This window comes from Theobroma cacao, chromosome 9, assembly GCF_053813885.1.
Source record: "Theobroma cacao isolate CCN51 chromosome 9, ASM5381388v1, whole genome shotgun sequence".
NCBI lineage: Eukaryota > Viridiplantae > Streptophyta > Magnoliopsida > Malvales > Malvaceae > Theobroma > Theobroma cacao.
The window spans coordinates 48,934,874-48,957,196 of NC_142647.1; the positions used below are offsets into that span (position 1 = coordinate 48,934,874).

The 22,323-nt window shown below is 35.1% G+C and overlaps 4 protein-coding genes across 5 annotated transcripts; 1 reads left to right on the forward strand and 3 right to left on the reverse strand.

Moving 5' to 3' along the window:
* Positions 1 to 993: 993 nt before the first annotated feature.
* On the reverse strand, positions 994 to 6,882 carry LOC18590819 (two-component response regulator-like APRR7). Its single transcript, XM_007016567.3, has 11 exons — positions 6,608 to 6,882; positions 5,558 to 5,895; positions 4,881 to 5,042; positions 4,624 to 4,757; positions 4,143 to 4,304; positions 3,804 to 3,987; positions 3,278 to 3,713; positions 3,140 to 3,167; positions 2,179 to 2,922; positions 1,480 to 1,553; positions 994 to 1,389 (listed from the first exon to the last, which is right to left on the reverse strand). The coding sequence occupies exons 2-11, from the start codon at positions 5,850 to 5,852 to the stop codon at positions 1,311 to 1,313; spliced, it is 2,298 nt and encodes a 765-aa protein (XP_007016629.3). The 5' UTR covers positions 5,853 to 5,895; positions 6,608 to 6,882; the 3' UTR covers positions 994 to 1,310.
* A 1,730-nt stretch (positions 6,883 to 8,612) lies between these two features.
* LOC18590821 (Polyketide synthase, enoylreductase family protein) lies at positions 8,613 to 11,543 on the forward strand. Of its 2 annotated transcripts, none has more exons than XM_007016571.3 (10): positions 8,613 to 8,828; positions 8,904 to 9,001; positions 9,149 to 9,280; positions 9,812 to 9,955; positions 10,036 to 10,138; positions 10,390 to 10,522; positions 10,639 to 10,715; positions 10,799 to 10,877; positions 11,018 to 11,136; positions 11,216 to 11,543. In XM_007016571.3, exons 1-10 carry the CDS (start codon positions 8,650 to 8,652, stop codon positions 11,307 to 11,309), a joined length of 1,158 nt encoding a protein of 385 aa, XP_007016633.3. In that variant the 5' UTR covers positions 8,613 to 8,649; the 3' UTR covers positions 11,310 to 11,543. The 2 variants fall into 2 exon arrangements, with proteins under 2 accessions (XP_007016633.3, XP_007016632.3); XM_007016570.3 differs by having other exon boundaries at positions 10,390 to 10,489.
* On the reverse strand, positions 11,456 to 14,730 carry LOC18590822 (hydrolase family protein / HAD-superfamily protein). The gene is made up of 12 exons (XM_007016573.3): positions 14,581 to 14,730; positions 14,381 to 14,484; positions 14,213 to 14,248; positions 13,845 to 13,918; positions 13,673 to 13,713; positions 13,315 to 13,386; positions 13,028 to 13,211; positions 12,820 to 12,915; positions 12,649 to 12,716; positions 12,214 to 12,406; positions 12,015 to 12,104; positions 11,456 to 11,827 (listed from the first exon to the last, which is right to left on the reverse strand). The coding sequence occupies exons 1-12, from the start codon at positions 14,685 to 14,687 to the stop codon at positions 11,765 to 11,767; spliced, it is 1,128 nt and encodes a 375-aa protein (XP_007016635.2). The 5' UTR covers positions 14,688 to 14,730; the 3' UTR covers positions 11,456 to 11,764.
* A 606-nt stretch (positions 14,731 to 15,336) lies between these two features.
* Positions 15,337 to 18,202, reverse strand: LOC18590823 (mitogen-activated protein kinase homolog NTF6). Its single transcript, XM_007016574.3, has 6 exons — positions 17,899 to 18,202; positions 17,266 to 17,395; positions 17,013 to 17,150; positions 16,432 to 16,764; positions 16,006 to 16,189; positions 15,337 to 15,906 (listed from the first exon to the last, which is right to left on the reverse strand). The coding sequence occupies exons 1-6, from the start codon at positions 18,051 to 18,053 to the stop codon at positions 15,731 to 15,733; spliced, it is 1,116 nt and encodes a 371-aa protein (XP_007016636.2). The 5' UTR covers positions 18,054 to 18,202; the 3' UTR covers positions 15,337 to 15,730.
* Between the last annotated feature and the right edge of the window lie 4,121 nt (positions 18,203 to 22,323).

The following is a 22,323-nucleotide window of genomic DNA, read 5'->3' on the forward strand; positions in this document are numbered from 1 at the left end:
ACAAGTCATGGTACATTTTCTTCTGCCAAAATATCGTGGTTGTTGATCCACCATTTAATATAATCCATCAATGCTGTTGCCAATTGCATTCAAGAGGAGCAACCACCATTGCATTTAAGAAAGATCCTGTCTAATTGTAGAAATATAAAATTTTTTTATCTCGTTTCATAATTTTATATGTGTTTTATCTTATGTTATTAATTAAAAACTTTAATAAGATAAAAGATTTATTAAACACAAGATATAAAATTACGAAAAAAATATCAAACAAGACAGAAAATTTCTACTCGAATATTTTGAAGTTCTTATCCTAAAGTTGGAAACAGTTCATTAAAATGTTATTGCCATTACTATAATATCTTCAACCAATTCGATCTTCTATCCAAGAGTTGAAGGAGCTAGGAAGAGTGCCCAAATTTCTAGGGGCTGAGAGGGAGCAAATTCTTTGCTTATCACAAACTCTCTAATGGCCCAAGCTGTTAAATGAGTCAGCAACAGCTAAAAAAAGAGGTCATGGTTTGGTTTGAAGTTGAGTGTAGGCCCTCCTTTCAGCTATATAAACCTTCCTGCCTTCTACGGTTTGCCTTGTCGTATTTCCTTTTTCTAATTAAGGAGAACCGCTATTCTGGTAGCAGATTTCACTTTTTCAATGACAAGGTCGTGTAGTTAATTTGTATGAGTCCTACAAGTTTACTTTGCATCCGACCAAGCACTTCCCTTGACTTCCATCCAGTTTCTGGACCAAGAATTCTGCATTCACAGAGACCAACTGACGCTAGAACCCAGAATTCATCATCTGGTGTTTGTTTCTTATGTCTGAAAATTGAAACCTTGTAAACCATGGGTGACATAGCCTATTTCCTGATCATGAGATTCAGTGAAAGAACTGCCACCATTGAAGATCCATAGAGGGAGCTTCAGTTAGATATAATTGCATCATCCTATTAAGAATAAATAAGATTTCTAGTTAAGAATTGAATTAGGACAACAGAGTTTGAAGTACAGAGACACCAACGCCTGCTTAATTCCATGAAGAATAATAGGAAATTATCCCATCCATGCAGCAATTCATCATAGTTTACAATGATAACATACAGTTCAAACTATTCATATAAGTTCTAAAATTCTATTGTTTGTTTTCGTGCAATATACTATTAGCCCCTCATCAAAGGAAAAGAGAAAAAAACCCATCAGTCCATATGGAATGTATTCCTTCCCTAAACACACAGCCAGTGCTCGTCTCATTTACAAATATTTATATGCATTAGCAGGGAAAAGGGTCAAGTTAGCAATCTGCAACCCTGCCTGTGTTATCTTACACTATCAGAAGAATTGTCTTCAGATGCGAGGCCATTACTCACACAATCTTTTCCTCCATCAGAATCAGACCTGAGAAGCAAAGAGATAGTCAGAAAACTGTTTAGAGGTGTACTAATCATGATGAATCAATAATCTACATTCCAGTTTGAATCATCATACACTAGCTGCCGCACAAACTGTCCCTTGACACGAGGTCGTTGTTCTGCCAGCCTTTTCCTGCTCTGGTATCTGACCTGAGAAGTAAGAACCACAGAAGGCAGCTTAGTTTGATCATACTCTTACTAGGCAAGTGCCGACTTCACATTCTTCTTACAAAAATCAACAGCAGGCTGAATTCACATTTATAGTGCTGCTATATTCGCTCAACTATCCATAGAAGTTGGTCCGAGTAATAAGGCAAATTGTTTGCAGACATGCAATTTTTGTGAGTGCAATTAAAAACAAGAGATGCACGGATTACACAATTGATAAGAAGTGAACCCATTATAAACTATTTTAAGAACATTCAGAAGAGAGTTAAAAGAAATGAATCACTTCGTGTATCACTCCATGTAAACACTACTTCTGTTTCATCAATTCAATTTATCCTCAACGCTATAATTGACATTCTTACAACTTCCTGGTTGGATCATGCAAATCCGTTATATGCTTCTAGCCAGGTGTGAGATGATGCTGTCCAATTCCTATCATCCATTAAACTTTCAGACACTTAGAAATGAATATCCTATCCAATAAGGTAAACATGACATAATTTGAAACTTGGAAACAAACTCTTTGATTTATTAAGACAATTATACAGTTACTATGCAAACCATATTGTTGCTCTATTGCAAAGACATAAATGAAAAAGCGAATTACCCGCTTCTCAAAACATCTTTCTTTCCTTTTCTGACGGAATTTGGTCAAGGCAGCCACTCTCTGTGCAACCCTATCTTCATCTGCTCCACTACCGCTGCTTCTCCCACTCATTGCACCAGCTGCCCCATTTTCACTTTCCATGATTGCCTGTTCAGCATTTAAAGCAGTGCTGCTCCCATTAGGTCCATTGCTGCCATAGTTACTCCCCGAGGCACTCCCATTTACACTATAGTTCATAATATTACATTCAGAGGGCCCTTCAAACACATTGAATGATCCACATTGTGGAGCAGTTACAGCCATAATCTTCAGTGAGGTATCATGGTCTGGCTGCAACTGATGCTGCTCTTTCTCAACTTGGTGGAGATGACATTGGTGCTGCACGTGAAACACCTGGTTTGAACTTCTCGATTGTGAATGAGCAGTTTTAAATCCAGTATCATCTGCCTTCTCGGTTAACACGTCATGTGATGAACAAATATGACCATTCTGCATTGGTTGGAAGGAAGATGAGTGAGAGTGTTTAAATGCTGACATGGCCCCGCACTTGTCATTCAAAGCTTCTGGCTTTGAGCTGGCACATTTAGCAGCGGTGATAACATCATTTTTGTTGCTGCTTCCAATTGATGGCTGATTCAAAAGAATCCCATTTGATTGAGATGCAAAAGTGCGCACTGTTTCTGTCTTCATTGTAATAGAACTATTATCAAGTGGAGAACAGCTTCCTACATTTCCTGTGGGAACCTGGAATCAGGGAAACCAAAATTAGACCAACTCAAAGAGTCTTGCCCTATGGACTCACTCTTTTTATGGTTTTACTATCATATCATTGGCAGCACAATAGTTGCAGTAAGCAACATGCAAGCAAGTGATTAAGTGGAAAAGGGGAAATGTTGTGAATTTGCAGTGATTAAAACATTGACATCCGCTATACTTGCCGCCTGAGTGCTATATACCATACCTGATTAGCAGAGGATGCGGTACTGTATCTGCATATTAAGTACAGGAAAGGAAGGAAAGTGAGAAGAATGATTTCAAGTTTGATTGTAATATGTTAAAAGCAATAATGTGGTTTAGAGTCTGCAAGTAACATTCTTACTTTGAGAAAGCTGACGAATCAGAATGTCTCAAAACATTGTGCTCATCATTGGCAGCGATTTGACTATCTGCTGCTCCTTGTAGCCTCTTAAGAGTCAGTTCAAGTGATGGTGTTTCTCCAGACCCATGGCATGTTCCATCTTTGACTTCTGGGATATAAGAAGGGCCATTGGGGGCATCAGAATCTCTGCTTTCAGCTTGTTGATTGAGACAGCTGGAAATTGCACTAATTACATTAGGGGTTCGATCCTTGCCAGCTATGTTCTCATTCTGGTGCTCCAACTGTCTGCTGTCAAATTGCTTGCATTCTGCTTCAGGCAATCCATTCTGCTTTATGCTTTCCTGATGAGTAGGTAGATTTTCATGTTGATGTCCACTTTGCAGTTCTGGATTTCTTTTAACTCTTAGTTCCACGTCCTTGCCCTCTGCATCATCATCTAGAAAACAAGTGCATAGAGCTTTATTCACAAACAAGAAAAAGTGAAAGAAAGATCTAAATGATCAAAACAGAATATCACAAGGCATACCAACTAACTGATGCTGTTCTTGGCATTCTTTTGCCTTGGTAACACATACCCACTGAATCCTACATTTTTCAGGCTTTAAATGGACCACCTGAGCGCAAGTGCTATCAGGAGCATCAGGCAATTGATTTGAGGATGACATTGGCTGAGAGCTCTCAGCTTCAGCTGCCCTTTTTGTCCATGAACCCTAGAAAGAGTATAAACAATCTTAACCATAACTATCAGTAATATCCTAGATCTCAGATGTTAAAAGTTGAAAAGATTAATAATTGCAGTAATAATCCCTCCCCCTAAGTTTTCCCCATTTAGTTGTGTAACTTACAACTATTTGCATATCCTTACCTGAGTGCCACTCCCATTTTCGCTTCCATCATGGACAATCAGATCATCACTCTTGTTATCATGCTCATCACTGCTGCCAGCATAATTCTCAGACTCATCATTACTTTTTGACTTAATATACCTTTTTGACTGGGTTCCACTTTCACTCCCACTGCCGCTAGACTAAGAAAGAATGAGATATTAATCCAAAATTCAGGAGATACTTTAAAACTCATTGCCTTCATTGAACTGGATGGCAACACTACAATAAGAAATAAGACATACAATTCCACTAGACAAAACCACCATTTGGAACAACATAAGTTTAAAGAACCTGAATCAATTGCTTTTAAAAGACGTAAAGTTTCCCGGGAAATTTTGTGCATCAGCACTTTCTAGGGAAGGTGAATTGAATCTCTGAATATATACTGACAATGAAGCCAAAATCCAATTGATTCGTAAGACATAATCACATTTGAAGCAGAGATGTAGCGGAACTCACACTGTGGCATCTCCTCCAAACATGCTGCCAGAGATTTTTAAGTTCATTCTTCCGAATAGGTTTTACTAAAAAATCAACTGCACCCTTTGACAAACATTTAAAGACTAGGCTGATAGAATCATGAGATGACATCACTGCAAATTTACAGCATGTCAATAGTGGTGATAATTATATGCGTAAAGCCAGAAATAATGATTAAAAATTAGACCTTACCTCTCAATTAAAACAATTTCAAACTGCTAGTGAATGATACTTACTTATCACAGGGATGTTCTTGAAAGTTTTGTGGTTCATAATCTTGTATAAAAGACCAATTCCTGATAAAACAGGCATGGCTACCTCTGTCAGGACAATATCAACGTGGTTCGTCAGATCTTCTAGGACTTTCCACGCTTGAAGATCATTTGCAACAGCCGTAACTGCCAAGACCATATTTTAAGGTTTTAAATGTGCGGGAGAAAGAGTGGTTAAGCTTGACTTTCAACTTCTTAGGGCTTTTAATGAACACGAATGTCTAGTCATAGACAGTGTAACTTCTCCAATGGCCTTTCACATAATAAAATATAAAAGCACCCTAAATTCATTCATTTAAGGTTCTTTTAACTGAAATTGTAAAAGTTCCAGTGGCATGCCCATTGAACACCATTTAAAGCTTGAACCATCCCAACCCATTTGTATGGTGCAAAGTAAAGAAATCTAAACCACATTATGCAAATATTCCTAAAGTTTACCTCTTCAACAAACAATAGATGATTCGTTCAGAATGAAAGTAGAAACAGCATGATCTTTCTACCATACTATTTATTCTATTATCTTAAAACTCATGGTAGGATTACCGATGCAATTTTATCTCATCAGGAAACCAAAGCAACACCTTTAAGAGTTTAAGTCCTCAACATTCAATCCACCAAATGAAAGAAACACATATACACACCTTCATAACTGCAATTCCGTAGTAATGCACTCACAACATGGCGTGTTGAGTCATCATTTTCCACAAGGAGAACTTTGAGGGACCGAATAGGGAGGAACCTCTCCCAAAGTACCATGGAACCTTGAGGTTGTTGTTGAGGTATTTGCAATCCATCACATGCCTCAATTGCTCCCAAGGACCCATTGTTTACATTTACAGTTCTCTCAACAACCCTTGACTCATCTTCCTCAGATGAACCTAAACCTTGCCCCTCACTCACTACTCCGTTCCTTGCTTCTTGTTGCTCGTGACACATACTGTTTCCCACCTATCCTCAAAACCATCATCGTTCACTGATACTGCTCCAATCAACCAGATTCAAAACATCAATTATGGGAGGAATGCAAACAATTGAGTTGACCAATAACAACAAAGAAAGTAAAAATGTTCAAAAAGCTGAGAAAAGAAACACAGCTGACCATACTCCATTTAATACAAAACGCTAAAAACCAACAAACTTTTAGAATCTTTATACATCCAAAGCTAAATTTAAAAAACTAAATAGGCAGTCCTAGTCCTAAAATATTTAGTAGATTGAAATTGCAAACAATCCCAGAAGATGAAATCATCTTAAATCATCTATACTTAAAATTAAAACTTGCATGCAGTAAGCTGCAGAAAATATAAAGTCTAATAGCTTCTGAACAACCACTGAACTTTCAATTCAATCTCTAAACAAATCAAAGACATTTACAAGCAAACATCAGATCTAAAAATAATAATTAAAAAAAGAAAGACTACCCTTCTTAAATCACACTTCAAATAACCAAAATATCTAACAAAAACATTTTTAAAAAAGATATTAAAAAAAATGAATCCTTGTTTCATTTACAGAGCAACCAAGTGAAGCCTCTAGCTTTCTCTCATGTATCATCTACCTTTTCTCAGCTGCCAAACAAAGCATTGAATTAAACACATCGAAAAAAAAAAAGGGTCCTAGTAGATTTACTCAAGCAGAAAAACCCTACCAAAAATATCCAAAAAAAATGAAAAGAAGATGAAAGTTGACACCTTAATAGCTTGTCCATGGAACAGCAAGCAGCCATTAGAAGCTCTCATGCAAGAAAAACCAGTTGGCTTCTACTTTAATCTGGTTTTTTATCATCAAAAACGGTTTTCAATATAAACCAGCTAGTGGAGTTTTCCCTTTTTTTTCATTACAAAACTTTTTTTTCTTTTTTTTAATATTAAATTTATCAAAGATAAAAGCTTGACTGGCAAAAGAATAAAAATAAAATGGGAGAGATAAAAAGAAAAAAAGAAAAGAGTTTTTAGACAGAGAAATGGAAGAGCGAGAGAGAAGATATTATTCTGGGGGGAGCTGCCGACGTGTAACAAATGAAGGTGGGGAGATGTTAAGGTGTTCACGTGGCAAGGTGGGCCTATTCCACCAGTCGATGTGCGAGCCTTTGATGGTGGATGACGTGGACAAGATCAAAAGCTGGGAGCATAGCGTCGAAGAGCCGAATCTTAAATCGATGCTCTCAGATCTGAAGACAGGACACGTGGCTCCCTCGACGGCCCCTTAAAAGGTCTTCGTTTTGCGTGTACATGGGGACGGATTGGAAGCCCTAGATAGAAAACGAGGTCGTTTTTGGCTAGTGACGAGAATACCCTTCGCCGAAATTTGTTTGTCACGTGCTCAAAACCTTATCCATATTTTTTTTAATTTATCCTTTTTAATATAAAAAATAAATTGTAATTCTTATCCTTTTATTTTTTGTTTTATCCCATGAATACTCCCATTTTGGCCACAACTGAATATTTGGACATTAGTGGCAAATTTTAAGAGTTGGGGTAATAATATAAAAATTTAATCATGTATTAATGGGATTCGAATATTTTTTAAAATAATAAAGTTCAAGGTACCTTATAAATAATAAAATTTGAGTTTAGATATTTCAAAAATAATGACTATCTTACTCATAGACATTCTTAATCATAGTGTTGTCTCATAAATGTTTACAGTTAAAAATTTAAAAAATTTTCAAAATAAATATTTAAGGAAAATTATGTTATTTTTTATATAAAAAAATTGGTTATGTTTGAAAACTTTATATATATGAATTTATATTTGATATATTATTATAAAATAAAATGTTGTTATCTTATTAATAAATAAATTTAAGAACAAAAACTTTCAAACATAATTACTCATGTTTTTATAAATATTTATTTTGAAAAAATTTTAAACTTTTAACTTTAAACATTTATGAGACAACACTATGATTAAGAATGTCAATGAGTAAGATAGTCATTATTTTTGAAATATCTAAACTCAAATTTTATTATTTATAAGGTACCCTGAACTTTATTATTTTAAAAAATACTCGAATCCCATTAATACATGATTAAATTTTTATATTATTACCCAAACTCTTATTCTATTATCTTACATACCACATGTAAATGTGTAATTAAAATAAGTTTAAAGTAATTTTTATATATTACTAATGTAAATTAAATTAATAAATTATAGTTTGTTCATAGTAAAAATTAAAACTTAAAATTATATTTAGAATAATTAATGAATTTAAGTACATATTATATTATTTATAAAAAATTATAAATAAAATATAAAATTAAAATTTAATATTAAAAATTATTATTTATAATTGAGATGATAGATATCCTAAGACCACTACCCAAACCCCGTTATAGATAATAGTTTTACTACCAAACTCAATTATAATATATTTTAATTTTATTTAATCGGGTCGAATAGTATAATATATCCTATTATAACGTACTCATTAATAGTTCTACATGCGAATAAGTAATAATGTATTTAAATTAAAAAGAATATGGTAAGCTTTGCCCAGTTGGGCCCAATCGATTGATGCCAATGGTCCGATCCAATATCAAGTTGCTCCGAACTGGCGACCCTTTAACCTTAGCCCAATTTTCTCCAGCAAGATTGGGCCCATGTCGGATTATTCCAGACAGGTCCAGATGGTCAGTGGGCTTACGTATTCCTAAACGACGTCCACGCTTTTCTATTTTCTGGGTGATTTGCTTTTTCCAGGCAAGTTTCAGCTCTCTTTAGCTAAAAAATGGCTGTGGCGAGAACAGTAGTGGTAAAAGCAGTGAACGCCGGTTTATGGAGTCTGCAACGGAGTCGTTCCGGGAGTTTGCAACAGGCCCAAACTGTAAGGGCTTTATCGACGATCATGTCTCCGCCTTCCAAAGCAGTCGTGTACGAGCACCACGGCCCACCCGACTCCGTTACCAGGTCCCCGAAACACCAATTCGACTTCATTTTTCTCTTTTTGTTTTTTATTTTTATTCCTTATTTTGATCTTTGCAGAGTGATAGAGCTATCCCCAGTAGAAGTGAAGGAGAATCAAGTTTGCGTTAAAATGTTAGCTGCTCCTATCAATCCCTCTGATATTAACCGTATTGAAGGTTTGGCTTTCTTTTCCATCTTGCCGACTTGGGTTTTACTTCATTTGATTAAAACCTGTTTTATCTTTGATTTAGTTGAATTGGGTAGTTTAAAATAGTAATAGTTTTAAGTTTTTTTAGATAAAGAAGTGAATTTTTGGTGTGTAGGCGTATACCCTGTGAGGCCACAGGTGCCAGCAGTTGGAGGCTATGAGGGTGTTGGAGAAGTATATTCTGTTGGGTCTGCGGTTAAGGGTCTCTCGGCTGGTGATTTGGTCATTCCTTCCCCTCCCTCCTCAGGTTTGTTCTTTTCACCTTTTGCTATGCCTTTGTTAACTTTACTTTGAATGCAACTTGCTTAAAATCAATAATTCTACAAGTTTTTCAGCTTATGTATCTTCAATTTTTGGTGCTGAATTTCATATCTCAAATCACTTCTATGTTGGAATGTGAAAGCTTAAAACAGGGGGGCATGGGTTAAGAATGGCTGGTGTTTTTGCAATTTAGTCTAACACATCTAACTCTAGAGATGTGATTGAATTTGTTGGAGTAAGGAGACTTAGAAAAGGGAATTTTCTATTTACTAATAGTCGAAAGTTGCAAGATGCTGCATTTTTGCCTATTAATTGATGGGAAGCTGGGAAATTTGCGACTTTCGATGTCCTATCTTCAACTTAACAAAATTGGTTGAAGTTTCTTTCGTTTTTCTCATTTAGATGTTTTAAAATAATGAAGATATAGTTTCTTGCAGTATAATAGAAAAATTAGCTTTCAGACACATCTTATTCATTCTGCTTGAGTGCTAAGGTCAACTGAAAATTTGATTGGCAGGAACATGGCAAACTTATGTTGTGAAGGACCAGGATATGTGGCATAAAATCAGTAAAGATTCACCAATTGAGTATGCTGCAACAGTTACTGTTAATCCTTTGACTGCTTTAAGAATGCTCGAAGACTTCGTAACTTTAAACTCAGGTACTACAGCTGTTGACGTGGTATTTGACCATTTTCAAGCCTCCATCTCCTGCTCTTCTTGATTATACTTGTATGAGCAGGAGATTCCATTGTCCAAAATGGGGCTACAAGCATCGTTGGACAATGTGTAATCCAGCTTGCAAGATTTCGTGGCATCCATAGCATTAACATTATCCGGGACAGGTGCGGTATGAGACTTTAGCTTCTTGTTGACATGAGCTTGTCATCACACTTATTTATTTATTTATTTTTAACTTAGATGGTGTCATCAGTTTGTGGTATTTAGTTAAGGAGGAAGTTGACTGTCATTGACTGCACAGATTTTGTGTTAAATGGTTTCATTGATTGTATTTTTTTATCCATTAGTGTTCTGCAATTTGATGCGTGCAATTTTTTCCAGCGCATCTTTATTTACCATCCTCTGCTTGCTTTAGGGCTGGGTCGGAAGAAGTAAAAGAAAGATTAAAAGCTTTCGGTGCTGATGAAGTGTTTACTGAGAGCCAACTAGAAGTGAAGAATGTCAAGGGCCTTCTGGTATCATCATTTATGGACACACTACTGTTGATTGTAGGGAGATATTTGTTCTTCCACATATGTATTCATTTTTCTTTTGTTATTTTTATTAGTTGTATTTTTTGGTTGTTCGCTCATCTTTTCTGTTTTACTTGTAATTGACATGCTAGTCAAATATACCTGAACCTACTCTGGGATTCAACTGTGTTGGGGGAAACGCTGCTTCTTTGGTTCTCAAGTTCTTAAGGTCTGGCAACATGAGGACCTTGTGTATTTCCTTTTAGTAAAAATCAAACTACCCTTGGAATGCTAACTAATTTGTCATTTCAGGCAGGGAGGAACCATGGTAACATATGGTGGAATGTCCAAGAAGCCTATCACTGTATCAACATCATCGTTCATATTCAAGGTAAACCAGGGCTTACCTGTCTTCTTTCGTATTGCAGCTTAGTGATGTGCTGCTGTTTGTCCAAGTATTACATAATTTCACGTAGAATAAAAGTAGCTTCTGAATTTAGAAAGTATTTGTGTTCTCCTATATCTTTGCAGGACCTTTCCTTGAGAGGATTCTGGCTACAGAAATGGTTAAGTGCAGATAAAGCGAAAGAATGCAGAGATATGGTAGATTACCTTCTGTGCCTGGCACAGGAGGGGAAGTTGAAATACAAGTATGTTTTCGTAGATGATCTCACTTTCCATCAGTTATTCAATTCTCATGTATGTAAACCATTCTGCTCTTCCTTGCAGGATGGAGTTGGTTCCGTTTGTCAATTTTCACACTGCATTGGACAAGGCGCTCGGGAAACTCGGGAGTCAGCCAAAACAAGTGATCAAATTCTAATCTCGCATCATCCTTCATCGATTTTGAATGTTGTAGTGTAGTTATGGAGGCCATCCCATACTCTTGGATTTTCATGTCCCATGATTTAGATATTTCTTTAAATGGCTTTCCATTTACAATCAGCAAGAGGTCTGAACGACTGAAAGTTGAGATGCAACAAAAGCTGGGAAAAATCTGTAAATGCCTTAAGCAGCCGTACATTTTTAATGACAATAATAGAAAAAATTAAGATTATGACTGTGTTTGGACATCACAAGATCTGATTCTTACTTCCCACATCCCTGCTGCACACAATACACGTCTTTGAATTGGAGAAGTAAAATGTAGAAAAAAAATCAAAACCAATTCTCTTAAACAGCATATATCAGGTTTGAGTCCGATTAAGATATTGAATCTAAAGGAGGGAAGAACTTGAATGGGTGAATGTATCTAATCCTTCTGGTTCAGCTGCTAATTTATGGTTCGTATGACTCATTTCTCAGAATGAAGTTCACAGCGTCTTCCACAGTGTCAACAACCTGCAATTGGAAACAGCAAAGAGTTTTACAATGGCGCTTAATTTCTAGGATTGAAACCAAAGATATAATTTGACCACACAAGTACCAGAAAGACCCTTGTGAATTACTTCAAACAACTTAAGGTTCTTATAGAGTTGGTGTGGTAATGATGCATTATTGAGTTTGAGTTTAAGTTTCAAGTGCCTACCAGATTGGCTGGAAATTCCACATGGTTAGATTGACGATCTCCCTTAAAAACCCCGGTCCTCGTCAAGATGGGAAACCAAGGGTGCCCAGCCTGGAATGTGAACCATGAAAGCACATTGTATTATCTCTCACCATTAACAGTGTTAAACGATAGAGATTTACAAAAATATGCAGTTACAACCGGTCCAAGAGAGACAAACCTGCATTGAACCTTTGATGTCAACAAAAGGATTATCTCCTATCATATATAGTGTTCTGAAATCGTGACTTCCAGAGTGTGCATGGTCATGATAAAGGGATGAGGCTAGCAGCTTTAGCACAACTTCAGCATTCTTAAATGCAACTGGATTTGGCTTTCCTAAGGATGTATACCTCAGGGCTTCGGAATGAATGCTGCAAGTTTAATGTAGTGGCATTAACGAAAGCCATCTCAGGGAACATAAGCTGCCACCAAATAGTAAGGCGTAATGACAGAGTGATATAGTGCTTCTTGAATTATAGGCATTCCTAGAGGGGTCTAAAATATAGGCTATGGCGAAATAATCATTTTCAGAAAAATTTAAGAGGAAAGCATAGTAATCATCTAATCCTAACCTCAGAGTAGAATCCTCTTTCCATATACCTTCTTTCCTTACCTATTGAAGATCGATTCCAATGCAATTCTGAAAGCTCCCATGCCAAAACGCTCAGAAGGAAAAGCACCCTACCTTTACTGGTATATTATCAGTACATTACTACTAGTAGAGAAAAGGATCCAAAAAAAATGAAGAAAAGCAACTGATTTTAGAAAATAAATCATAACTAACCTGGTATTTAAGGTCATCATGTGCAAAATACAGAGGTGGTTGAGGTCCTTCTTCACTTCCAGGAAGACCTCCAGTTCTTAAAATATCACAAAGAACCTAACATTAAAGAGATTCTAATGCTATAATTAGTCAATCTAGAGGAGGTCCTCTCAATGACTGAACATGACAGAATTTGATATGATTAAATAATTAAATTGTTGATGACAACCTGAATGTCCCTGCTCCAGTCAACTGAATCACTAACAATAAACGCTGCCTGAACTCTCTGTGACTTAATGCTGCATTTTCTAGTGCTGTTGACAGCAGCCTCCATGGTGTTCCATTTCTTGTATGGTGCCAGCGGATCAATGCTTTCGAAGCATAGTGCATACTCATCTATCGGAATCACATTCCTGCATATAAATTCAAATGACACGAGCCATTAGGAATTTCTACCCAAATCAGCTGTGAAAAACATCTGGACTAACAAATCAGGAAGCACACTCAAAAGCTTACTTAAATCCATATTCGGACATCACTGCAGCAGGTTCACCTTTTCCCACAGCAACAATTAGTTCATTCTCAAACCTGTATGACAACAAGAAGAAGATATAATTAGTGAAAATTATGAGACAAATAGATTCCATAATTGAAAAGCATGATGCTTGACTCTTGATTGGACCTTTCCTTTCTTTATCAAAAAATAAATAAACACTGATTGATAGATAATGGGTTTTCTCCAAGTTAACAATTATCTCCACGAAAAGTACACTAAGACACAAGTCCTAGAAGCCTTTACAACAAGTACATGCAGTGCCATACTTGCTAAAACACTTTGGAGCACGTTCACAGGCCTTGGTAAATTAAATCATACCTGTTCACCAGCTGTTTAAAAGGTGAATGACCCTGCACAACCTAGAATGAGTAAACAGGCAAAACGGATTTCATTAGCCATTACTACCATCATCCACAAAGCTTTCTCTAAAGTAAAATGTAATGGATTTGAATAAAATCGAAAAAAGATAACCATTTTCATAGGAAAATACCTGTGAAGGAGAAATCTCTACACCAAGGAGCTCTGACAATTCCACGGCTCTCTTTGATTCACGAACACCACCTCCTGCCAAAGATGTCAAAGATTGGAAGTTGGAACCAACAATGCTTAATTGACTACACTACATCAATCATTAAACCAAAAATCAGAAATTAAAAACTATGTCCATCTTGTGCCTAAAGGCTACCTAGTTAACAGCCATAACACACACAAAACAATCTTTCACTTAAGTGCTTGGTCAGTAGCAATGTAAACTTAAAATACAACAGCCAGGAAGGAACCAAGAAAAAGTAAACAAATTATGATCGATGAAAGAGCTTTAATGGCATGGTAACTAACATAGAGGATTCACTCACTCACCATTTGTCAAGAAAATAAAAGGAATCTTCAGGACACCTGCCCAACAAAATGAACTAATCAGAGTCTAATGTTCTAGCACAGACAAGAATTAACGATCAAACACAAGAAATTAATAATAAAGGTTTCAAAATTAATTTATAACATACGTATATAAGTACGTATGCATACCGGAGTCATCGTATAATCTCCGGAGAGCTCGCGGAGCGCCGCCGATGGGAGTGTTGCCGCGTAAGACGACGCCGTCTATATCAAACGCAATGCCGAAAGAAGGCCTGCTTGTATCCGTAAAAAGAAACAATCAACGGCTCGAAATAGAAACTAGTTATCGGGAAAAATTCCAAAAGACAAACGAGAAAATGGAAACGCACGGCGTCGATTGCTGCAAAGAAAGTTGAGAGATAGTGGAGAACAGCCGCGACAATTGCTTTCTCGATCGAGTCTGCGATGATTTTCTCAACATTTGAAGAGCAATCATCTTCTTCTCTCTCTCTCTTTGAAATTTTGGCCGCTCACTTCTGCTGAAGAATAGCGAGCGAAACAGTAAAAGAAGAACAACGAAAGAAGAATTGCGAGCTTCTGCTTTCCTTTCCAATCAGATCGTGCCACGTGGGTTAATGTCTTTTTTATATATTTTTCTTAGCTTTTGTTTTGGGAGAACAATATTTTCATTGATTTTACGTGCTATAAAAATTAATTAAAACAATAAATTTACATTAAAAAATATGCAATAATTATTTTTATTTTGTATAAAATCAAGTATTCCATATCACTTTATATATTTATAATTTCTTATCGCTTCAAATAATTTATTATTTTCGTAAAAAAATTCTATAAAACAAAATTTTCACTAAAAATCGAATCATAAATACATTTCATACACAAAACGATATCTATTGGATGCTTTTTCATTTTTATAAATTCATCTCACATCGAACATTTCATTATTATCATGACAAACGTATCGAAATAGAAAAATTTTCTCTAAAAATGTAAAATACATATTTTTCTTTCACACCAAAGCTATTAAAATACAAAGTTTACATGAAAAACATAAAGATAAATGCTTTTTTTTTTTTGTACAAAATTATTTGTCACTGTGCTCCCATGAATTGTTTGCATGAAAATTGAAAACAAAGTCTATATATTGCTACCCTTTGTTTTGTTATTGTTTCTCTTGTAAAAATAAACTGGATGTAAAAAATATACAGACATATCCCATACACAACAAGAGGCCAAGAGACCCTAGCCATCTTTTATACAGACATATCACCCTTAAGATGATTGGATTCCTAAATATAATATGAATCCATTAACTCCCAAATAAACCCAAGAAACAAACACCCATTCTACCATCTCAAATCTCAATACCTCCAGGGAGAACCTATCTCCCTGATTTTTTTTCTGCTAGAACACAAGTCATCTTGAATTTATACATAAGCAAGCTTTTTCACCAAAACCAACCTACTTTACTGAAGCAAAACAGCATAAAACAAAATCGGGAGATGCTTGTTAGCGACTTCATTCGAGCATCTTATCTTGATTGAAGTTCAAAGACTCCCTCCATATGAGCTCTTTTATGTCTTCTTCGTTCAAGGTCGTCTGCTCGAAATCGAAGATGAAAGGAGATGGACAAGTGGGCTCCTCGTTGATCTCATGAAGACTTGATAAAAATGGGTGATTCAGTGCTTGGTCAACTGTATATGCAACATATCAAAAGACAGATGTTTCTTGTCAGAAAAATAAATGAGGAACAAGAAACAAGTACATTGTTGAAGTGGCATACTAAGGCATACCAGTGATGCGCTTGCTTGGATCAAAAACCAGCATTTTCTCTGCAAGATCAATTGCCACAGGAGACACATCTGGAAACTTTTCTGCAAAAGGCCGCTTTGGGAATCGAGGAAGCTGCCTAACATACTTTCGAGCATTGTCACTCCTAAGGAATCCAAGATCTGAATCTTCCGGTGATCCTAGTAGCTGTTTTATGAAAAAATTTAAAAAAAGAAAAAGAAAAATATTAATATATATATATATATACACAGGTATTACTATCATGTATTCAGTGTCCAAAAAAAATTTGCAACCTGCTTCATGCTTTTCTTCACCGAGTGCCTAAAAATGGCTGTTATTTTGTAAACTACAACTACGCTATATTAAGTGCTCTTCCAGGAAACCAAAGTATTGGGTTTGGGAGTGAACAAGTCAAGAGCGATGGATACCTCAGTAATAAGCCCCAACTGCTGAACATAGTCTTTACCAGGAAAAAGTGGCTCCCTTCTAATTATCTCCATCAAAATGCAACCAACTGACCATATATCAATAGCTGCAGTATACTCTGAACAGTTGAGGAGCAACTCAGGGGCCCGATACCACCTGGTTACAACGTACTCTGTCATGAAGTCTGTCTCTGAGGTGGTTCTTGCAAGACCAAAGTCACAAATTTTAAGATCACAGTTTGCATTGAGAAGCAGGTTGCTAGGTTTTAGGTCTCGGTGCAAAACATTTGCTGAGTGTATGTACTTCAGGCCCCGCAACAGTTGATATAGGAAATACTGCAAAAACCACAATATTGCTTCAACAGTTGTGAAATTATAGCCTGATTTAAACTAGCGCACAACTATACAATTGTAATTAAGACTCAAATAGTCAGACATAAGCTCATATTTTAAAACTTGCATTGATGCTGCAGCATGACATAACACAATTATAAACAATTGAACATGACATATCACATGACACTGGTAACATCACGAACTACAACATTGTTATACAATAATAATGATATAAGCATATAACCCACCTGATAGTGATCATCAGTGAGAGGCTGGCTAGACCGTATTATTTGATTGAGATCAGTGTCCATTAGCTCATATGCAATGTACACATCATTGAACTTTTCCCTCTCCGGTGGCAGTATGATGTCCTTGATTTTGACAATCTGCAAAATATTAATGCAACACTTCATCTCTCTTCCATGGTATACCACGATGATAACAAATGAAAGCGAACAATGTATTAATAAAAACAAACAAAATTTAGAATTCAATGAGTACATTATCATGATCCATGTGACAAAGGAGCTTGATCTCACGGAGTGTTCTTTTAGCATCAATCCTGTTCTCAAATGCATTTGCAATTCTTTTAATCGCAACCTCTTCATTTGTCTCGGAATTCCTGGCACAACTGCAGTAAGGAAAGCAACAATTCTCTCAATCGCAAAATTCAAAAACATTGACCCCAAAATATTGAATTAAAACTTTCATCTCTCAGTCTCTCACATGAAAGCAAATACGGCTGTCTGCATATAATATTCAAATGACTTGATCTAAGTAAATAAACCATAAACAATGAAAATCTGTTTTCTGTTTTTCCCTAAAGTGTGCATTTTTTTAATGGGTAGGAGACACCTATACTAGTAATTCAATTGCCTGAGTAAATATTATAACTTGTTGAAACATCAAACTCGAACAAACCCAAAGCTCATTTCTAATTATATTCGTTAATTTCTCTAAAAGGGTCACTAAAAATTCTCTTTTTATACCACTTTAAGTAGCTCTGTCTAATCATTAAAATCCCAAAAATAAAACCACAAAATTCAACCAATTTAATGAATCTACAGCTTTATTTTTAAGGGAAATAAAACGTATTTTTTGCTTCCAAAATAGAAGAAAAAAGCAGAAGATTACCAAACGATGCCATAAGCGCCACGACCAATAGGCTGAATAGGAGGGACGTACTTAGAAGAAACCTCAAAGATGATACCTAATACGTCGTAACGGACATATCTGCCACCATATGTTGGGATTCCTCCGCTATCGACCGCCATTGCTTCGTTCTCCATCTTCTTCTTTTTTTCACTTCCCTCAAAAACAAGCTCAAAGAAAAGCAAATGAAGAAAGGAACAAAAGGGCGTGCTTTTATGGGAGAAGAAAAGTAAGAGAAAGCGAAGAGAAGGGCCATTTGTGGTTTTTGCTTTTTGATTGGGGTTGCTTTGGGTGGTTTTTGAAACTTTGAATTTGAACGTGGAAAAAGGATAAAAAAGTGAAATTTGTCTAATGAAACAGGGAGGAATGGACTGTTGACCTTGAAAGGTCTTTGGAATTGGAGTGGACGAAGACTTTACCTTTCATCGCCTTCTACGTCAGAGTTGAGAAGTTTCTTTGATATTTAGGTGATGTCTTTTTATTTGTATATAGATAATTTTGATGATTGATTGGACTTGGTTCTGTTTGGTTGCAAGGAAAATAGCCTGGAAAAAATGTAGCTCTCATAGAAAAGTGGTGAAAATAAAAATCCATTTATTTATTTTAAATAGACTTTTTGGCTCATATTTCTTCATATCTTGGATTTTTTTTTTTAAACATCGTTAAGATTGCAACTCTTGTATTTTCCCTCTTTAAATTTAGTACAAATGGTAGTAGAGAGGATATTTCAATATATTTTGAAAATTTTGTAAGTGTAAACGCCTACACACAATTAATTGATAATAAAATAATGATTTCGTGATAAAATAATATTATAATAAATCAATCTATACTTAACTCACACCAAGCCAGAGATAGGCAAGTTAAGTTGGTCGATGGCAATAGGAGTAAGATCAAATTAAGTGAAGGAGAATGTTACTATTAGCATTTTTAGAGAAGGAGAAGCAAGATGGTCAACCACAACGATGATTTTGTTGGATTAAGTGAAAATGAATGTCATTATAAGTACTTCAAAGGAAGTATACAACAGACTTCAATCTTACATCAGGCACGTAAAGGGATATTGAAACATTTATAAGCATGCATATCTTATAAAGCTAATGAAAAAAAGATAACAAACTCGTGACATAAAATTAACTTTATGTTATATTATATTTTTTATTTTATTTTTTTAAATGTACTAAATTTGAGTATAATATTTTTTTAATTTCATTATAATAAATACTATTAAATTGTACCATACTCAATAAAAATAATTTTAAATTTTAATAACTTTTGTCATTCAAAACTAAGTTTTTCATTTGTACCGTAAAAAAAAAGGCAATTGTAAAAAAACTCCCTCCCTGTTTGGGGCAAATTTTGGGGGTCCAGTGCGGTGGGAGCACCCTCCCACCTCACCGGCTCGCCCTACCAAACACGCCAGTGGACCTTTCCATCCAAATTTTGGATTCAAAAAAATATAATGAGCCCACACTATCATTAGGTGGGCCACAAAAAGTTTTCTTATACCAGATGTTACAACTATTTGGGCTTCAAATAAATGAGCAAAATTTGGGTTTAGGTTGGGCTTCAGAGAAAAAAAACTTAGGGTTTAGGCTTTCTCTAACCTTGATTTGAAAATTTTGTGCAAATCATAGATTTTAAGTATGTTTGAGTTTAGGTTAATCGGGTTTTGTATATTAAGTATGAAGATATGAATAAATTATATTTTAATTGTGTCAAACTAGCTTAACCTGTCTGCGATACAATTAGTTAATCGTGTTATCGTATATCTATATAGCACGTCATCTGTTTATTATTCAGTTATTTAATCATGTTCATGCGTTGTGAATATACGTTTAGTATACGATTATGACCCATTTATTGATTTATACAAATACTAATAGTTTTATAATGATTAAGATTTATTGATATTGAATTTTATTATATTTAATAAATATTATGATATATAGTTTTTGTTTGTAAATTTGAATAATAAAATTATATTTTACTTGTACATATTTTAATTTAATCATGTTAATCATAATAATCATGTTAATCATGTAAACGTGTTATAAATTGTATAAATTTTAATCATATCATGTCACATAAAACTTAACTCTAAAAGTTTGATAAACATATTTATCTATACAATTAAAACAAGGAAACACGAAAATTGTAAAGTCTAACTTAATGTGCCATGGAACCTGATACATTAGATATGATTGTATAATTCATGTGTTTAGGAGGTTACGAAATTGAAGAGATGTTCAAGAGAAGAAAAGGTCATCGCATTTCATATTTCAAACTTGTCAACGTGATTATAACAGTTGACTGAAACTTTAAATTTAATCAGTGAGGTTACGGCACTGATTAATATAAATATAATATTAATAGATTATACCTCGTTCATTTTTATACAATTCTCGATTTCTTTTCTCGTAACAAAATTATGGAACAATTTTCTTAAGAAAACCTAAGCAGTTGAAATCATGTGCTTATGACTTTTCGAATTTGGTTGACTTTGACGTGGGTTTCTTCTAATTTTGCTGTCAATGACTCATATACTGAAATTAAAAAAAAAAAAGTCTTTAATCAATTAACCCAAGGAATGAATAAAGTCTTTTAACAAATAAATTAAGTTATCACTTTTTGCTTAGTGAGAAAGCAACATTAACTTCTAGAAAAATGAGTTTCGGTTATTAACACATACATCCCACCATGATTTTAAATAAATAATAAAAATTTTTTTTTTTAAGGTATCTAGAAGCATGACAATATCTCAAATGCACATGTGGGAAAATAATCTTATAAGTTTCTAGAAGGAACCTGTTTCCACCCCTTGGACACCCTCATATAAAACTTGGGAATTTTGTCTTTATTTAGATAATTAATTACGTAATTAAATTAGCTGTATAGATTGTTATTCTTTGGAGGGAATGAGCTATATGGGGGAGGGGATGAGCTATATGGGACATGAGATAATTAGGTCAACCTCAGTCCTTGACCAAAACAGAAGCAAATTTTATCTAAATTTCAAGAATTTCCTTTTTGATTTTTCCCCAAAAAATATCTTTTTATTACTTTTGGAGACTTTTCTTGGTTATGAAATAGGCTAAGTTAGTTTGGCCAAGAGTGCAACCAGATGACTTAGCCAGTTCTTGACTCTATGGTCATGGCTAACAATTTGTATTCAAATTCATTGCACCGTTTTGCTTGACTGAGTAACATCACCTTGAAGATCAGTCCTAATCTTCAAAGAATTATGAAAGTTACATACTCTGAAAAAGCAGCTGTGGAAAAGGTACAAATTGAATATGCAATTCCATGAAAACTTCCATTGCCATGTTTGATCTTCAAGGATGAAGGATCTTGTCATCTGGGGTGGGCAGGATGACTTGTTCCTAACCCATTGAACAACCAGGTTCACTGCAATCAAGTACTAAGAAACAATCAAAGTTTTTCTTATTCTTAAAAGATTTTCCAAGAGTGAAAGAAACTAGGGACAGCTTCATCCATGTGTTCAAGTTCTGAGAATGCAAGATTTAGGTATCAAAGCATAAGCAACGAAAAAGGTTTAATCATCTTTGTTTTTGCTTTATGCAAATGCATGGAATATATGTAAAGATCAGAAGGGGGAAAGAAACAGTTTAAATCTCACTATAATCTCATCTTATTTGAGATTACAAAGTACAAAAGATTTTGTGTCTGGATGAAATGAATCAGGTGAAGATTTTGTGTTTAATTAATCTCATTTAAGAAGCAACAATAACAGTTTTAGAAAGATGACCAAATCATGAACGTCAGCAAATGAGCTAATGCATACCAAAGCTCAGAGGGTGTGTGGCGTTTGATTGGAAAAATAAGACCAAAGACAGCTTGGTTTCACACTTTATTTTCTTATAATAATGTTAGATGTTGGGTCAAAATTTTCCTAAATTCAAAACCTTTTATCCTTTAAACCTTGTTTGTTTGTTCTTTTGGGTGAAATAACTGTGCCAGCCATTGGATCATAGCTAGCTCTACCACCACAAGTTGCAGATAGATCCAATGAGACTGAAATCAGAAGCAGCACTTCCTCCCTCAAACAGAAAAATGGGTAATCTGGGTTTAGTACCAATCAAAGTTTTTTGCAGACAAAAACAACCATATCTGCATGAGAGTTGATAGCTTGGCAAGATCAAATGAAAAGGTGATCCTTGGTCTTGCCTCTAAATTAAGCTTAGAAAAATTAGAAAAAGTAAGGTAAGCCCCGTTGATTGCGTAAATTAATCAAAAACATTTTAAATAAGAATGATCCATCATCGTTATCTTGTTAGTATATTTTTATATGATTCGTATGTTATCAAATCAATAGTCCGAAATACTTCAACCATGACAGCAAACATAGTAACAAATTTACCCAAGTAGGTAGATTTGCACATTGAA

Coding starts and splice junctions, on each gene's coding strand:
- LOC18590819 (XM_007016567.3), bottom strand. CDS start 5,852: ATGTGTCACGAGCAACAAGAAGCAAGGAACGGAGTAGTGAGTGAGGGG. Junction 4,305..4,623: donor TTTGGAGGAGATGCCACAGT/GTGAGTTCCGCT, acceptor ATTCTTTCTTAG/TCTAGCGGCAGTGGGAGTGA. Junction 3,714..3,803: donor AGAACAGCATCAGTTAGTTG/GTATGCCTTGTG, acceptor CTTGTTTTCTAG/ATGATGATGCAGAGGGCAAG.
- LOC18590821 (XM_007016571.3), top strand. CDS start 8,650: ATGGCTGTGGCGAGAACAGTAGTGGTAAAAGCAGTGAACGCCGGTTTA. Junction 9,002..9,148: donor TGATATTAACCGTATTGAAG/GTTTGGCTTTCT, acceptor TTTGGTGTGTAG/GCGTATACCCTGTGAGGCCA. Junction 9,956..10,035: donor CTTCGTAACTTTAAACTCAG/GTACTACAGCTG, acceptor TTGTATGAGCAG/GAGATTCCATTGTCCAAAAT.
- LOC18590822 (XM_007016573.3), bottom strand. CDS start 14,687: ATGATTGCTCTTCAAATGTTGAGAAAATCATCGCAGACTCGATCGAGA. Junction 13,387..13,672: donor TTTAAACAGCTGGTGAACAG/GTATGATTTAAT, acceptor GTTGTCATACAG/GTTTGAGAATGAACTAATTG. Junction 12,105..12,213: donor ACATCAAAGGTTCAATGCAG/GTTTGTCTCTCT, acceptor TTCACATTCCAG/GCTGGGCACCCTTGGTTTCC.
- LOC18590823 (XM_007016574.3), bottom strand. CDS start 18,053: ATGGAGAACGAAGCAATGGCGGTCGATAGCGGAGGAATCCCAACATAT. Junction 17,396..17,898: donor GGCGCTTATGGCATCGTTTG/GTAATCTTCTGC, acceptor TCCTTACTGCAG/TTGTGCCAGGAATTCCGAGA. Junction 16,190..16,431: donor AGTTGGGGCTTATTACTGAG/GTATCCATCGCT, acceptor TTCATAAAACAG/CTACTAGGATCACCGGAAGA.